At 37.3% G+C, this 18,502-nt stretch overlaps 1 protein-coding gene across 3 annotated transcripts in view; it reads left to right on the top strand.

The window, feature by feature from the left end:
• SPEF2 (sperm flagellar 2) overlaps positions 1-18,502 on the top strand; it is a 196,352-nt gene that overhangs the window by 44,780 nt on the left and 133,070 nt on the right. For all 3 annotated transcript variants that reach the window (XM_063619889.1, XM_063619888.1, XM_055245840.2), the window contains 2 exons: positions 9,170-9,357; positions 13,320-13,488. In XM_063619889.1, the coding sequence (XP_063475959.1) occupies positions 9,170-9,357; positions 13,320-13,488 (357 nt within the window). The remainder of the gene's footprint in view (positions 1-9,169; positions 9,358-13,319; positions 13,489-18,502) is intronic.

Raw genomic sequence — 18,502 nt, 5'->3', positions numbered from 1 at the left:
GTGTTGTTCCCCTCTGGGTGTCCATGTTATAGCTTCCTCTTATAAGTGAGAACATGCAGTATTTGGTTTTCTATTCCTGCATTAGTTTGCTGAGGATAATAGCCTCCAGCTCAATCCGTGTCTCTGCAAAGGACATGATCTCATTCCTTTTTATGGCTGCATATTATTCCATGGTGTATATATACCACATTTTCTTTATCCAGTCTATCATTGATGGGCATTTAGGTTGATTCCATGTCTTTGCTATTGTGAATAGTGCTTCAATGAATGTAGGCGTTCATGGGTCTTTAAAACAGAATGATTTATATTCCTTTGGGTGTATACCCAGTAGTGGAATTGCTGCGTTGAATGATATTTCTGCCTCTAGATCTTTGAGGAATTGCCACACTGTCCTCAATGGTTGAACTAATTTACTCTTCCACCTACAGTGTAAAAGTGTTCCTTTTTCTCTACAACCTCACCAGCATCTGTTGTTTTTTGATTTTTTGATAATAGTCATTCTGACTGGTATGAGATGGTATCTCATTATGGTTTTGATTTGCATGTATCTAATGGTCAGTGATGTTAAGCTTTTTTTCATGTGTTTGTTAGCCACTTGTATGTCTCCTTTTGAAAAGTGTCTGTTAATGTCATTTGCCCACTTTTTAATGGGTTTGTTTGTTTTTTCTCTTGTAAATTTGTTTAAGTTCCTTATAGATGTTGGATATTAGACCTTTGTCAAATGCATAGTTTGTAAAAATTTTCTCCCATTCTGTAGGTTGTCGGTATACTCTGTCAACAGTTTCTTTTGCTGTGCAGAAACTCTTTAGTTTAATTAGATCCCATTTGTCAATTTTTGCTCTTGTTGCAATTGCTTTTGGCATCTTCATCATGAAATCTTTGCCCATGCTTATGTCCTGAATGGTATTACTTAGGTTGTCTTCCAGAGTTTTTGTAGCTTTGGGTTTTACATTTAAGTCTTTAATCCATCTAGAGTTAATTATTGTATATGGTGTAAGGAAGGGGTCCAGTTTCTATCTTCTGCATATGGCTAGCCAGTTATCCCAGCACCATCTGTCAAATAGGAAATCCTTTCCCCATTGCTTGTGTTTGTCAGGTTTGTTGTCAGGTTTCCCATCTCAGGGAAAAGATCTGATGACTGGAGGTATGTGGTCTTATTTCTGGGTTCTCTATTCTGTTCCATTGGTCTATGTGTCTGTTTTTGTGTTTTGATTACTCTAGCCCTGTGTAGTGTAGTGTAGTTTGAAATCAGGTAGTGTGATGCTTCCAGCTTTGTTCTTAGTTTTTATTGTTCTTGTCATTTTTATTATTATTTGAGAGTAGGAGGAGGTGGAACATTCTAAAAGTACTTTTAAATCTATTAAAGTCTTTAAGGTTTCTTAACTATGCTCACAGAGTATTAATAATATTTGTATTACTTATTTTAATAGTATTGATTTGCTATTCCATGGCTACTTTCTATTAAGTATTGCTGTGGAAAATACTGATTTTCTTTCTACTTCTTTGGCTGCTCCTTCTCAGGAGCAGAGTCATTGTCTTTACAGGCTCATTGTTCTCTTATATCAAAACATTTATTAACAGATTGCTCAAAGCTTCATCTTTGACTTCCTTATTTTCTTTTCTATGTTATTTCTCAGACAATCACATCCACAACCATGGTGATGTATTTACTGCAATAGACAGATGACCCATGCAGTTATGCCTCTGTCCTCCGAGATGAAGGGCCATATTTTTAGTATTCCTTGACATCTGTGATCGTATGTCTCAGAGACACTTCAAATTCCACATGTTCCAAGCCAAATGTATGACCTTTTCTATGAAACTAGTCTTTTTCAGTGTTCCATAGCTCAACAAATGGCATCATTATTTATCGAATTATATAAGCCTGAAACTTCAGGGCCCACCTGAAAGCTGCTTCACCCTTATTCTTCCATACCCAAAACATTCACTGAGTGCTATCATTTTCATGCATTAAATTTCTCTTCATTATGTCCATTTTCCTCCATGTCTACACTACCAACCCTGGTTTCTACTGCAGTACTACTACTGCAGTGGTTTCCTTCATCCATTTTTAGTGGTTATGAATAGGTGACCAAAAACTGGAGAGTGTAAGAATATAACATTATTTATGTTCCTTAAATCAACCTTAAGTTGTACTCTTTCATCCCACCTCCACACACAGAGAATGTACAATGCCCCAGGTTATAAGGGCCAAGCCAACTTGGAAACCCTACGGTCATCAGGTGCAAGCCCAGTGCTATTGAGACCTCAGCTACTGCAGCTTACATGCTCCCCTCAGTGGCACAGGAAACTTTGGGGAGGCTGCTCCAGCCTTTGTTGGTCTTCCATATAATCCCCTCTGAGGCTTCATTGCCTCCCTTCATTGCCTGGGCTCTGGCCACATTGGTTTGCTCTCAGATCCTTGAACAAGTCATTTCTTCTACTTTGCACCTCTTCCCAAGTGCCTTCACCCAATTAATACTTGTTTTCAAAGCTCCTTGCATATGCCCCTTCTTGTCTAGGTCAGGCCCCTGTTATATCCTCATACCCCACAGTCTTGCCCTAATGACACTTGTCATAGTGTGTAATTATATATGTATTTTTGTGGCTCTTTGACTGTTTGCCTATCTCACTGGCATGTAAAGTCCATAAGGGCAGTACCACGTTTGCTCTTGCTCATGAAATAAAGAAAGAAATAAAAGAGGAAAGAAGGAAGGAAGGAAGAAAAGAAAAGAAAAAAGCAAAAGAGAGAGGAGGGAGGGAGGGAAGGAAGGAAGGAAGAAAAGAAAAGAAAAAGGCAAAAGAGAGAGGAGGGAGGGAAGGAAGGAAGGAAAGAAGGAAGGAAGGAAGGAAGGAAGGAAGGGAGGGAGGGAGGAAGGGCTGAGCATGGTGGCTCACACCTGTAATCCCACCACTTTGGGAGGCCAAGGCAGGTGGATCATGAGGCCAAGAGTTCAAGACCAGCCTGGCCAACATGGTGAAACCCTGTCTGTGCTAAAAATACAAAAATTAGTCAGGTGTGGTGGCGTGCACCTGTAATCCCAGCTACCTGGGAGGCTGAGGCAGGAGAATTGCTTGAACCCAGGAGGCGGAGGTTGCAGTGAGCTGAGATCACTCCATTGTACTCCAGCTCTGGATGACAGAGCAAGACTCCATTTCAGGGAAAAAGAAGGGAAAGAAAGAGAGAGAGAGAAAGAAAGAAACCAAAGAAAAAAGAAGGAAAAGAGAAAGAAAGAAAGAGAAAGAAGAAAGAAAGAAAAAGAAAGAAAGAGGAAGGGAGGAGGAGAGAGAGAAAGAGAAAATGAGGGAGGAGAACTTTGTGTTTTTCTTTCACTCTCAATTTTTTGAGGGTTTTTGTTTTGTTTTTAGATTAAATCTGCTAATCTCTTCCTTTGAGACAATTGAAAAACTATTCTATATTAAGACAGTTCCTGATTTCAAACTTCTGTGCTATCTACTATTCTTATTGATAATTAATTACAATAATATTTGATGTTTTTTGAGCTTTACTTTTGAGTCAAGCATTGTACTATGTTTGTTACAAGCATGTATAATATAATTCTTTCAGTGACCATAAGTGGATGCCATCCTTATTTACATTTTACACGTGAGGAAATTGAAGACTAGAAGGCTCAAAGTCACACAGTTTCTCAGTGGTGTAGCAGGGAGCAAGGCCAGCTCTATCAGATTTTAGAGTCCAAGCTCATAACCACTGGGATTTACTACCTCCCACAGACTTCATTTTTCCTTTTCCTCCTTCTCTTTTTATGGCTGCAACCCACTTAGCTGTAATGAGACAGGAAGTTATGGTGGCTTTGGCCGAGGATTGATGGTAGACGTAGAAAAGGAGAAGGAAGACTAGAGAGCTGGATGAAGGGAGGGAGAGGAATAAAGGAAGGGAGGGGGGAGGGGGGGGAGGGAGGGAGGGAGCGAGGAAGGGAGGAAGAGAGAGAGGGAGATGTGGAGACAGGCAATGGCAGCAACCAGGGTTGAAAGCTATACTATTCAACGAGACAGAAAGTTAACAAGGATATCCAGGAATTGAACTCAGCTCTACATAAAGTGGACCTAATAGACATCTACAGAACTCTCCACCCCAAATCAACAGAATATACATTTTTTTCAGCACCACACCACACCTATTCCAAAATTGACCACATAGTTGGAAGTAAAGCTCTTCTCAGCAAATGTAAAAGAACAGAAATTATAACAAACTGTCTCTCAGACCACAGTGCAATCAAACTAGAACTCAGGATTAAGAAACTCAGTCAAAACCGCTCAACTACATGGAAACTGAACAACCTGCTCCTGAATGACTATTGGGTACATAATGAAATGAAGGCAGAAATAAAGATGTTCTTTGAAACCAACGAGAACAAAGACACAACATACCAGAATCTCTGGGACACGTTCAAAGCAGTGTGTAGAGGGAAATTTATAACACTAAATGCCCACAAGAGAAAGCAGGAAAGATCCAAAATTGACACCCTAACATCACAATTAAAAGAACTAGAAAAGCAAGAGCAAACACATTCAAAAGCTAGCAGAAGGCTAGAAATAACTAAAATCAGAGCAGAACTGAAGGAAATAGAGACACAAAAAACTCTTCAAAAAATTAATCAATCCAGGAGCTGGTTTTTTGAAAAGATCAACAAAATTGATGGACCGCTAGCAAGACTAATAAAGAAGAAAAGAGAGAAGAATCAAATAGATGCAATAAAAAACAAAAAAGGGGATATCACCACCGATCCCACAGAAATACAATCTACCATCAGAGAATACTACAAACACCTCTATGCAAATAAACTAGAAAATCTAGAAGAAATGGATAAATTCCTCAACAAATACACCCTCCCAAGACTAAACCAGGAAGAAGTTGAATCTCTGAATAGACCAATAACAGGTTCTGAAATTGTGGCAATAATCAATAGCTTACCAACCAAAAAGAGTCCAGGACCTGATGGATTCACAGCTGAATTCTACCAGAGGTACAAGGAGGAACTGGTACCATTCCTTCTGAAACTATTCCAATCGATAGAAAAAGAGGGAATCCTCCCTAACACATTTTACGAAGCCAGCATCGTCCTGATACCAAAACCTGGCAGAGACATAACCAAAAAAGAGAATTTCAGACCAATATCCTTGATGAACATTGATGCAAAAATCCTCAATAAAATACTGGCAAACCGAATCCAGCAGCACATCAAAAAGCTTATCCACCATGATCAAGTGGGCTTCATCCCTGGGATGCAAGGCTGGTTCAACATACGCAAATCGATAAATGTAATCCAGCATATAAACAGAACCAAAGACAAAAACCACATGATTATCTCAATAGATGCAGAAAAGGCCTTTGACAAAATTCAACAACCCTTCATGCCAAAAACTCTCAATAAATTAGGTATTGATGGGACGTATCTCAAAATAATAAGAGCTATCTACAACAAACCCACAGCCAATATCATACTGAATGGGCAAAAACTGGAAGCATTCCCTCTGAAAACTGGCACAAGACAGGGATGCCCTCTCTCACCGCTCCTATTCAACATAGTGCTGGAAGTTCTGGCCAGAGCAATCAGGCAGGAGAAGGAAATAAAGGGTATTCAATTAGGAAAAGAGGAAGTCAAATTGTCCCTGTTTGCAGATGACATGATTGTATATCTAGAAAACCCCATTGTCTCAGCCCAAAATCTCCTTAAGCTGATTAGCAACTTCAGCAAAGTCTCAGGATACAAAATTAATGTACAAAAATCACAAGCATTCTTGTACACCAATAACAGACAAACAGAGAGCCAAATCATGAGTGAACTCCCATTCGCAATTGCTTCAAAGAGAATAAAATACCTAGGAATCCAACTTACAAGGGATGTGAAGGACCTCTTCAAGGAGAACTACAAACCACTGCTCAATGAAATAAAAGAGGATACAAACAAATGGAAGAACATTCCATGCTCATGGGTTGGAAGAATCAATATCGTGAAAATGGCCATACTGCCCAAGCTAATTTATAGATTCAATGCCATCCCCATCAAGCTACCAATGACTTTCTTCACAGAATTGGAAAAAACTACTTTAAAGTTCATATGGAACCAAAAAAGAGCCCGCATCGCCAAGTCAATCCTAAGCCAAAAGAACAAAGCTGGAGGCATCACGCTACCTGACTTTAAACTATACTACAAGGCTACAGTAACCAAAACAGCATGGTACTGGTACCACAACAGAGACATAGATCAATGGAACAGAACAGAGCCCTCAGAAATGATGCCACATAGCTACAACTATCTGATCTTTGACAAACCTGACAAAAACAAGAAATGGGGAAAGGATTCCCTATTTAATAAATGGTGCTGGGAAAACTGGCTAGCCATATGTAGAAAGCTGAAACTGGATCCCTTCCTTACACCTTATACAAAAATTAATTCAAGATGGATTAAAGACTTATATGTTAGACCTAAAACCATTAAAATCCTACAAGAAAACCTAGGCAATACCATTCAGGACATAGGCGTGGGCAAGGACTTCATGTCTAAAACACCAAAAGCAATGGCAACAAAAGCCAAAATCGACAAATGGGATCTCATTAAACTAAAGAGCTTCTGCACAGCAAAAGAAACTATCATCAGAGTGAACAGGCAACCTACACAATGGGAGAAAATTTTTGCAACCTACTCATCTGACAAAGGGCTAATATCCAGAATCTACAATGAACTCAAACAAATTTACAAGAAAAAAACAAACAACCCCATCAAAAAGTGGGCAGAGGACATGAACAGACACTTCTCAAAAGAAGACATTTATGCAGCCAAAAAACACATGAAGAAATGCTCATCATCACTGGCCATCAGAGAAATGCAAATCAAAACCACAGTGAGATACCATCTCACACCAGTTAGAATGGCCATCATTAAAAAATCAGGAAACAACAGGTGCTGGAGAGGATGTGGAGAAATAGGAACACTTTTACACTGTTGGTGGGACTGGAAACTAGTTCAACCATTGTGGAAGTCGGTGTGGCGATTCCTCAGGGATCTAGAACTAGAAATACCATTTGACCCAGCCATCCCATTACTGGGTATATACCCAAAGGACTATAAATCATGCTGCTATAAAGACACATGCACACGTATGTTTATTGCGGCACTATTCACAATAGCAAAGAGTTGGAACCAACCCAAATGTCCAACAACGATAGACTGGATTAAGAAAATGTGGCACATATACACCATGGAATACTATGCAGCCATAAAAAATGATGAGTTCGTGTCCTTTGTAGGGACATGGATGAAACTGGAAAACATCATTCTCAGTAAACTATCACAAGGACAAAAAACCAAACACCGCATGTTCTCACTCATAGGTGGGAATTGAACAATGAGAACTCATGGACACAGGAAGGGGAACATCACGCTCCGGGGACTGTTGTGGGGTGGGGGGAGGGGGGAGGGACAGCATTAGGAGATACACCTAATGCTAAATGACGAGTTAATGGGTGCAGGAAATCAACATGGCACATGGATACATATGTAAGAAACCTGCACATTGTGCACATGTACCCTAAAACCCTAAAGTATAATAAAAAAAAAATAAATAAATAAATAAAAAATAAAAAAAATAAGAAAGCTATACTATTACTGGTAGGAACATTCTACCTTTCCCTTAAAGGTTTTTATTCCTCACCTCCTAAATATTTCCATGTGTTTCAGAGAACTCTGTAGTAAACCAACCTCATGATCCATTTTTTGTGTCACTCTTTCCATGAATTCTCATTGGATATTTCTGCTCTCTTAGATTCATTTTTCCTCTGAATTCTTCACTTCATGAATCATGCCATAAAGCTTTGTACTTAAATTGTACTCTTTCTCCATGAAAACAGGGTATACAGAATAATACAAGAATAACAAACTCTGATGTAATTCCTCAATCTGTCAAATGTACAGAACTGACCTTCGTGATCATCCAGCTTAACCCCTTTCCCAACAAAAATGAAATAAGCACACAAAATAAAACAGTAATAGCAAAACAAATGGTGGACCTTACACAGCAGTCCATTGTCACACATCTAGTCATTTATGAATAGTGTCATAATAGGAAATATTTGTTCTGATGAGATGGTTTGGTAATTTTGGGGGGTATGCTAAGTACTATTAATATCCTGACTTTGAGGAAATGGAGACATAAGGAGACTAATGACTTGCCCAAGGTCTCACAGCTAGAACTTGAATTATATATAAAATCTAGGGCTTGAACTCGTCCATAGCTCCTCCAAAGCCCAAGTTTACTTCCATTTGATACTCACTGGGTTGTTACAGGAGGCAAATCTTTTTCCTAGAGCAGGCTAGCATGTAACTGAATTTCTCAAGAAGCTGGCATAGCTATCTGAAAAGCAATATTTGGTCATTTGAATCCCACTAATTAAGTATTATGTTATCCTCAGCTTGGCTGGACTGAGTTCAACTTTTGTACCTTGTGGGAAGAAAAGATTCCCTAAACAAAATAATAGTGCGCTAAGGAGAGGGCGATAACAAGCTAAGTGTTTCATTGCTTTCTGCATAAATAGATGTTCCTACAAATGAATGCCATCAGTTTATTAAGGCTGTATCTGTAGAGGGTTTGTAATTAACACATTTAACATTTGTTGGCAAATGTGTTACATTCTCAAGCCAGTATAATCAGGGACTTTCTAAAATATTTTCTAAGTATAAACCAGTATTATAGAACTCTCCCATTGAAAGACAAAGGGCAATGGCTGTAGCAGATGTGTCCAAATTGGCACTCTGGAGGTGGGAGTGAGGGGTCAGCTATGCTTAGGGTCTGGCACAGACTTGCCTGTTTCTCTCTGATCCCTATTTGCAACCGGTGAACTCAGGACATCTTTTAGAAGGCTTAAGATCCAATTCCTCATCAATCCACATTGGGCTTTCCCCAGTTAGATCACTTCTCACTGTATTATGCTTTGTTGATAAGATAAGCTAAGAGTAGGATATTTCCAATATTGTCTTTGCAATAAGTACTAATATATTAAGAAAAAAGTGTTCATTCATGATTAATTTTTTTCCTGGTGTGAGAAGAGGTTTCATTCTACTGAAAGACCTTTTCACCATTGAAATGATGACATTATTCTTATTTGATTCAATTATAGTGACTTAAAACTATGTTTTTGCCTTTTTAGGCTTTGGCAAAACAAGCCAAGATTGACTTTGAAGAACAATTCCTTAAAGAAAAGAGACTTCATGATCAGATTGCTGTGGAAAGAGCTCAAGCTCGTTATAAAAAGCATTATTCAATATGTGCAGAAATTTTGGATCAAATAGTTGATTTGTCCACTAAAGTGGCAGACTATCGAATGTTGACAAATAAGTAAGTATTTTTTTTGTAATAACATAGTAGAGACATGATAGAGAATGAGGAAGGATAAGATTGTAAAGTAGATACTAGGATGATAAGTAAAGAGAGATAAAAATGATTCATGAAAAGACTAAAAGGTGGGATCCAGGAGACCTTGATTACTGACTTGATTTACTCACTATTTTTATTTAAGATGCATACATGCCTTTTTCCACACCTTTTATGAAAATTAACTCAAAGTGGATCATGGACTTAAATGTAAATCATAGCACTATAAAACTTTGAGGAAACAAATGGGAGAAAATCTTTGGGTTCTATGACTAGGCAACAAGTTCTTAGACTTGACACCAAAAGCATGATCCATAAGAGGAAAACCTGACAAATTGGACTTCATTAAAATTAAAAATTTTTGCTCTGCAAAAGACAAAACTTTATAAGTTGGACTTCCTCAAAATTAAAACTTTTTGCTTTGAAAAGGATGAAAGGATGTATAGAAGAGGAGAAGATATTTCAAACTGCCTATCCAACAAAAGACTAATATCTAGAATATATATAAGTATTCTCAAAATTCAACAATAGAAAATAAGCCAGTTCAAAAATAGGCAAAAGATATGGAAAGACGTTTCACTGAAGAGGATATTCAGATGACAAATACACGTGTAAAAAAATTCACCCTTGTTAGTCATTAGAGAAATTCAAATTGAAATCACAATGATATATCATTACACACCTATAAGAATAGCTGAAATTTTTTAAAAAATGAAAACACCAAGTACTGGCAAGGATCTGGAGAAAACCACTATTCATTGCTGCTGAGAAAGTGAAATGGTACAGCCCCTCTGGAAAACAGTTTGGCAATTTCTTAAAAAGCAGAATATGCAACTCCCACACAGCCTAGCAATTACACTTCTGGGCATTTATCCTAGAGAAATTAAGACTTAAATTCACACAAAAACCTGTATACAAATGTTTATATCATCTTTATTTGTAATAGCTTAAAACTGATAACAATCCAGATATCTCTCAACAGGTAATAAAGTGTGATACATCCATATCACAGAATATTGCTGAGAAATATAAAATAATAAACTATTAATACATGCCACAATCTGGATGAATCTCCAGATACTTAGGCTGAGTGGGAAAAAGCCAATCTCAAAACGTTACATGCTCTATGATTTCATTTATACAACATTGTTGAAATGACAAAGTTATAGAAACTGAGAACAGATTAGTGATTGCCAGGGGCTAAGAATGGGATGGAGGTGAGAGGGAAGTGAGTGTGGCTCTGAAAGGGCAACACGATGGGTTCTACAGTGATAGAAGTTTGTGTATCTTGACTGTATCAATGTTAATATCCTGGTTGTGATATTGTACTCTGGTTTTGCAAGATATTACAATCAGGAGACACTGGGTAAAGGATATATGGATCTCCATATTTCTTACACCTAATGTGAATGTACAATTACCTCAAAATAGAAAGTTTAATTTTAAAAATCAAAGTATATTTAAATAGCAATAGAATAACATGAAAGTGGGATAAATGATTCATAGAGACTAGTAAGTGTGAACCCTGAAAACTTGAGACAGGTCTCAGTTACTTAGAAAGTTTATTTTACCAAGGTTGAGGATGCACCTGTGACACAGCCTCAGGAAGTCCTGATGACATATGCCCAAGGTGGTCAGGCCATAGCTTGGTTTTATACATTTTAGGGAGACATGAGACATCAATTAATATACAAGAAGTAAGTACATTAGTTCTATCCAGAAAGACGGAGACAGCTCAAAGCAAGGCCCACCCACTGGGGGCTTCCAGATCACATATAGGTGAGAGACTGAAGGCTGCATTCTTTTGAGTTTCTGGTAAGTCTTTCCAAAGAAGGCAGTCAGAATATGCATCTATCTCTGTGAGCAAAGGGATGGGAGGCTGAGGCGGGTGGATCACGAAGTCAGGAGTTCAAGACCAGCCTGGTCAAGATAGTGAAACCCCATCTCTACTAAAAATACAAAAATTAGCTGGGCTCAGTGGCAGGCACCTGTAATCCCAGCTACTCTTGGGGCTGAGGCAGGAGAATCGCTTGAACCCAGGGGAAGGAGGTTGCGGTGAGCGGAGATCACACCACTGCACCCCAGCCTGGGTGAGAGTGAGACTCCGTTTCAAGAAAAAAAAAAAAAAAAACAGACCACGTAGCTGGAATTTCCAGACTAACTTATATAAAGTCAAAAGAGCTCATTCTAAAATGGAAAGTACAGTACTGCTTCTAAAGCAGCCCTTTTTTTGATATAATAGCATTTTTTTCCTCACTTGTTTTATTTTGAATTAATAATTGATTCACCAGACCAGGTTTATCTGAAGTGAGCTGACAGAATTTGAATCCTTTGAGAAAACTGAATTGCTAGCCCAAAAGTATGCATGGAATCTTAATAATGTCAGCTAATAAGGAAGATATTCAGGGCCCTAGAAGCCATAGCAGATCATTTTGTTATTCAGGAGCCTCAACGGATCAGGTAGGGAATGGCAAGTCAGAATCTTGAGGAAAAGGAGAAGTTTGGCAAAAACATGGAGACCAATATTCTGTATGACTAGAGAAGCTATTTTAAAAATGTTCCTACTTTTGCCATTTTATCTGTTTCTATCCTCATATCCTTAAATGTGAAAAGAATTTTATGGTAAAGGTCAGATAGCTAAGGTTTTTTTCTTCTATAGTTTTTTTCAAGATACATGGGCTACTTTAGTGGGTTGCAACCATGAAGCCATAGAATGTCTACAAATGTCATAGTAAGTCATATTGAAAGAGAATATTAAAAGGTTATTAGGAGGAAACAGGTAATTTTGGGGCTTTTTAAAGCCCTAATAAGTGGTGGAGAAAGCAAAAAGGAGAAGTACCTGAATATGAGGTTTGTCAGGAGTTCAAGACCCCTGAACACACAACCTTTTAAACAGGAAAAGTTGTCAAGTCCGTAGCCATTAAATAATAACTCCTCATCCCCTTCAATCCCCAGCCACTGATAATCTCTATCCTACTTGATGTCTCTGAATTTGTCTCTTCTAGGTGCCTTATATAAGTGGAATAATATAATATTTGTCCTTTTTCTGTCTGGCTTATTTCACTTAGCATAATGTCTTCAAGGTCCATTCATGTTGTAGCATGAATCAGAATGAAATACTACTTTTTAAGTTATAATTTCAAGTTCTAGTCCAACTGTTTATGATCATGTCAGGACATTTCACACATCTTGTCTTGAAACAATTTTCCCATCACTCTGTCCTTGTTGCCTCCTAAGCATTCCTCAGGCCTCAGCTTAGCAGTCATTTCTTTAAGGAGACCTTCCTGGAACCAACAAGTTAAGTTGAGTCATACTGTTATACTTTCCCATTGTATAATTCTTATTCAAAACTTTCATTTATATATGCAATTATTTTTTGCCCTTCTTTCCCAGAGTCTGCTATTTAAGGCCAGGTATTCCACTTGATATTATATTTCTAATGGCTAGTAAAATGTCTGGAACTTAGTGGGTTTGAAGAATGATTGTTACTTTATGCCACTGGTTCTTTAAACTTTTTTATTGACTGTTTCATAGCAGAACAATATATCTAAAAATAGTGAGTACGGTCAGAACATTTAGGTTCCTTAATTCTCAGCTCTGATATCAGCTTACTATGCAACCTTAGGAAATTATTTAAATGCTCTAGTATCAGTGTCCTCCTGTGCAAAACGAACAAACTGAGTGCTTTTCAAGGCCGCTTTAAGAGAACAGTAGGTTTACATTTTGTAAATAATTTGTAACAGAAAAATCTCATATATATTAGTCATATTGTCATTGCACATATGGTAACCTTTAAGATCATTTTTCAGTAATTATTTCTGTCTGATGAAAGTGAGCTAATTACATAAATATAATAAAAATACCAATGTTTAAAATCTATATTTGACTAACCATCGATTCATCTCTACCTTTTTTTTGTGCAATAGTCTGATTCCATATAAGTTGATGCATGATTGGAAGGAGCTATTTTTTAATGCAAAACCCATATATGAACAAGCCTCTGTTAAGACACTACCTGCTAATCCCTCAAGAGAACAACTTACAGAACTGGAGAAAAGGGACTTGCTGGATACCAATGATTATGAAGAATATAAGGTACCTACTGATATGAAATAATTAGAATGCTACATAATAAATCCTTTTTCTTTAACATTAATTTTGTGATATTCCTTATTTCATTTCTACTAATAAAAATAGACGTTTTGTTTGCATTTTCCCTTGTTTTAATTTGTATATTTGTACTACTTTTTAGATGCTTAAACTATACATAAGCTATTATCTATTGTTCCTAGTAATCTTAGGGGAGTGGTCTGAAAAAAACATCAAGCATGGTAATTGTCTAGGTAGACAGATTTCAGAATTTTTAAAATGCTTTAATTTATTTATTAGCATTTTTCTTTGTATGGGCTGTGTACTTTTGCTTCAAAAACCATTGTTAAAAAGTATTTCTTTTGTAATCGATCTAAATAATAGATTTTTTCCAGGCAAAATGAAAGAGGAGGAGGTCTGGGTTTTATGAATAGCATAGATTCAAACAATCTTTTATTCAAAGATTGAAATAAAAAGTATGGGGTGCCAACTGTGATTTTTAGAAGAACTGTTGTAAAGCCTTTGAGATTAGACAGACTAGAGCTGCATTACTGAAATTGCCAACTACTAACTGTGCGACCTTAGGTGACCAGTTCATTAAGGGCTAATAGATTTCCATTTTTCAATTTATGGAAAGGGAATACTACTATACCTACTTCATTTAAAATAACATGAGTTAAACACTTAGCTGAGCGCACTTTATGTTGGATGCATATAATACATACCCATTTCTTTCTTCACCATCCTACTCTCCCCATCCCACTCCATCTCACCCTTAGAAGTAAAGGTGTAACAATCATAGCTTTTGGATAGAAGTTTTGAGTGGATCAACAGCAATGGAATGAGGAGTGAGGCTTTTTATTAGAAAAATTACAAAATGAGTCCCGGAAGGTCAGTAAGTGCAACATGAAAAAAATCTATGAAAAGATGATTTGACCTAATTATTCGCTGATAGTAAATACTCAACAAAGGTTTGTGGGACAAAGAGTGAATAAAATGAATGAATTACAATGAACAAAGAAAAGTGCAAAATAATGCTAATAAGTAAGTATTACAAGAAGATAACCTTGTGGTTAAAAGATAAGGAAAAATATGAGATTATGAGAAATTAAATGTATACTATATTTTAATTAAATGAATCTGTATTTGTAGCACTAAGAGAATTATTATTAAGGATTGACTAGAACCTTAAAAAATATATGTGGATGTTTGTTTTGTATGGTCGTAAAATATACCAGACCTATTACATCCACGTAAAATATAATGCCATGTAATAAAATGCTTTGACAGTATCAACCTGTGTTAAGGTATTTCTTTCCATTATAAATTAAAAGTCATTTTATTTGACAGACTTTACTGGTTCATCGAATGTTTATTTCTAAATTACTTCTTAAAACAGCTCAATCTCTATTCTTGTTGCTCTTACAAATCAGGAGACCTAGTAGGCTGCAGCTTAGCAAAGATTTTTGTCTCTCTAGCTATTTTCCTTGTATGAGAAATGGTTACCACAGGAACATGCTCGTCTTACCCACATCCTGAAGCAGATGATGCATTTCTTTTGCAGGAAATTATAAACTTTTGTTAGGAGTTTGTGAGCGTCTAGCAATGTACTTTGCTTTGTGTATTGACTTTGCTGTTTTTCTAGAAATGAAAATTACCTTAGGATTTATAATATGTTTTCACAAGCTCCCTTCGACACCATAATGGAAAATATGCCATATACAGGTTTTAGGATATACTGTAAACTATTATACTATCATTCTTTATTTTTAGATCTTTGGTCTCTTCAAGAACTTCTCCTAAATGTTCCTACGTACAAGTAAAAAATAAATGTTTCAACTTGTAAAATATATTATCTGGCTTAAATAGTCTATCACAAGAGGCAGCGGAACAATGCATCCTGGCTTATCTAAAAGAAACAGTTGTCCACATTTGTCATTATTAAATTTGTTCAGGAGTTTTAATGCAAATATATTACTCAGAAATTAATACATTTGCGTGAACATAATAATGTTCATTATATATAATGTTCAATAACATTATAATGAACATTATGTTCAAGCAAATGTATTATTCAGAAATTAATCTTCAAAAAGTTTATATTCTTAGCATACTTAATTGATGTCCATGCCCTCTACCTTTAAAGAACCGACAGTTCCCAGTTTTGAGTTTGTGCTTTCAAAAGCCTGTGTTCTGTTAGAATAAGCTATTATGCTTAAAATTTTTAAATATTGTACCTAGAAATTGCAATTAAAACAGATATTTGCTTATCTACATGTCATATGTAGCTGCCAAAAATTTGACTCATTTCTTAACGTTATTTCCTAAATCATCACACTCTATTTATGTGAGAATGACTGAATGTGAGGGAGCTCTAGCCCAGTGGCTAGAAATAACATTTCTCTCTCCCAGGAAGGAGGCAAGAACAGCATCATGGAGCAGCCAGACCTCTCTGGGGTTCCTAGGCAACTCCCACAGCATAACAACATTGAGTTATTTAGTAGAGAGTGAGGAAGGGCCCTTAAAGCCCAATGGACCATGGGTAGCAGGCTAAGCCAGGAGGCCTGGTTCCTCTAGTGCAGCTGGCAGCACAGCCCCACACAGCAGCTAGTGGTTCTCAATCATGCAGTGGACTCCTGCTGGTGAACCTCAAATTCCCCTTAATGCAAATCCTTTCTGTGGGTCTTACTAGCAAATGAGTTGCAATTCATAGCATTTCACTTTTATATAAGCTGCTTTCTAGCAATTACTAGTTGAATGAGTTTAAGAGTTACTAAGATTTAGTGTTCATAAACTAAAATTAGCTCATGGCTATGGTTTCCTGAAGATTTGGATTTTTCTAAGAAGTCCCTGCCACAAAACACTTAACCATTTTCAGAGCTCTACTGTGCATGCCCACAACCAAGTTATACTTGGAATTTCTATAATTTGGAGGAAGGATATTTCATTTCCAGCACATCATCCATGTTGTCTTAAGTTGTTCATGATTTTTAATTGCTGCTATTTTTTGCCTTTAATGGCAAATTACTGTTTAAGTTCATGATCAGGTGAGTTTGTTGTGGTTATTGGGTTAACCCTACAGTGTGTGTTATAATGTACATTTTTATTAACATTATTTTTGGCTTATGATTTTCCGTCAATCAGACTTTAAGATGTGGTTGTATATGTTAGATTTAACATGTGTACGCCTGTCACTACAGCACATGTATGGATACCTATCCCCCAGTTTTTTTACAATGACCTTTATTACCACCAGGTCTTTTTCCACCAAAGAATAGAAATATGAGACTAAATGGGCCATGGAGTTCTCTGTTTTCCTGTCTCATCTGAATTGTTTGGCCCAAAGACATCCCTGGATAATTGACCCAAGCACAGTGATAGATTCTAGTAGATGAATGTTAACGGCATGTGAATTGATCACTTTTTTACATTTAAAACATATATATTGCATTGATCAGCTCAGGCTGCTATAATAATACACTATAGACTGGGTGGCTTAAACAACAGAAATTTATTTTTCATAGTTCTGGAGACTGAGAAGCCCAAGATTAAGGTGTTAGCCAGTTTGGCTCCCCAGTGAGAGCTTTCTTCCTGGCTCACAGAAGACTGTCTTCCTGCTGTGTTCTCACAGGGCAGAGAGACACAGAGTGAGCTCTTCTCTTTTCTTCTTTTTTTTTTTCGGTGTTTCCAAATTCTTTTTTTTTTTATTATACTTTAAGTTTTAGGGTACATGTGCACAACGTGCAGATTAGTTACATATGTATACGTGTGCCATGTTGGTGTGCTGCACCCATTAACTCGTCATTTAACATTAGGTATATCTCCTAATGCTGTCCCTCCCCCCTCCCCCCACCCCACAAAAGGCCCTGGTGTGTGATGTTCCCCTTCCTGTGTCCATGTGTTCTCATTGTTCAATTCCTACCTAAGAGTGAGAACATGCGGTGTTTGGTTTTTTGTCCTTGCGATAGTTTGCTGAGAATGGTGGTTTACGAAAACTAATCTCATCGTGGGAGCCCCGCCCCATGACCTCATCTAAACCTGATTACATTCCAAAGGCCTAACCTCCAAGTACCATCACACTGGAGGTTAGGGCTTCAACATATGAATTTGGAGGAGACACAAACATTCAGCCCATAATATATGCATTTATTCAGGATACTTACAAAATGTCACAATATGGAAACTTACTAATTAAGTATAGGAACTTTTAATTTCACATGAAGTTGCTTGTTTTATGGCCTCTTCTGTTTCTTGCCAAGAAGTCTTAATTTTCTTGTCTTTTCACTATGAAGATGCTTCTACTGATGAACCTGAGCATTAATTCTAATTACTCATTTTAATATAAATGTATATAATTGCATTGTGTAGTACTGGAGGGCCCTGAAAAATATGATGGTTTCATCTTTTATTTTCAGATATGGAGGAATACAGCTGACCTCTAAGTGGACAAAGTAAGCACTTGCTTATATGATGAAGGCTGAGATATTCTCTAAGGCTATTCTATTGTAAAAATTCTGCCTGTCATTGCACTTAATGCCTCACAATATCATTCCTTTGAATTAAGACATCAGCACTTCCTAAAATACAAACATTTCTCAAGATAGGCAGTAAGAATCATGATCAGCCTCCAAAATAGAAAGGAGCTGGGAAGGAAGATTGATGTTGAAAGGAATACTCTCATATCATTCTAGTTTAGTTTTTAAGAATGTGCCATTTCATACCTGCAGGTTCTTTTCTCCATTTGTTTACAGTTTTACCTCTAACTCCCTAAATTCCTTCACTAATGGTAAGGCTATCTAACTGGCTTTTGTAGACTAAGCCTCATTGTATCTTGGTTGGGTAGGATTCTTTTTTTTTTTTTTTTCAGACGGAGTCTCGCTGTCGCTCTCGCTCTGTCGCCCAGACTGAAGTGCAGTGGCGCAATCTCGGCTCGCTGCAAGCTCCGCCTCCCGGGTTCACGCCATCCTGCCTCAGCCCTCCCAGTAGCTGGGACTACAGGCCTACAGGCGCCCGCCACCAC

Source organism: Symphalangus syndactylus, chromosome 16, assembly GCF_028878055.3.
Source record: "Symphalangus syndactylus isolate Jambi chromosome 16, NHGRI_mSymSyn1-v2.1_pri, whole genome shotgun sequence".
Lineage (NCBI taxonomy): Eukaryota > Metazoa > Chordata > Mammalia > Primates > Hylobatidae > Symphalangus > Symphalangus syndactylus.
This window is presented reverse-complemented; position numbering and strand designations above follow the sequence as displayed.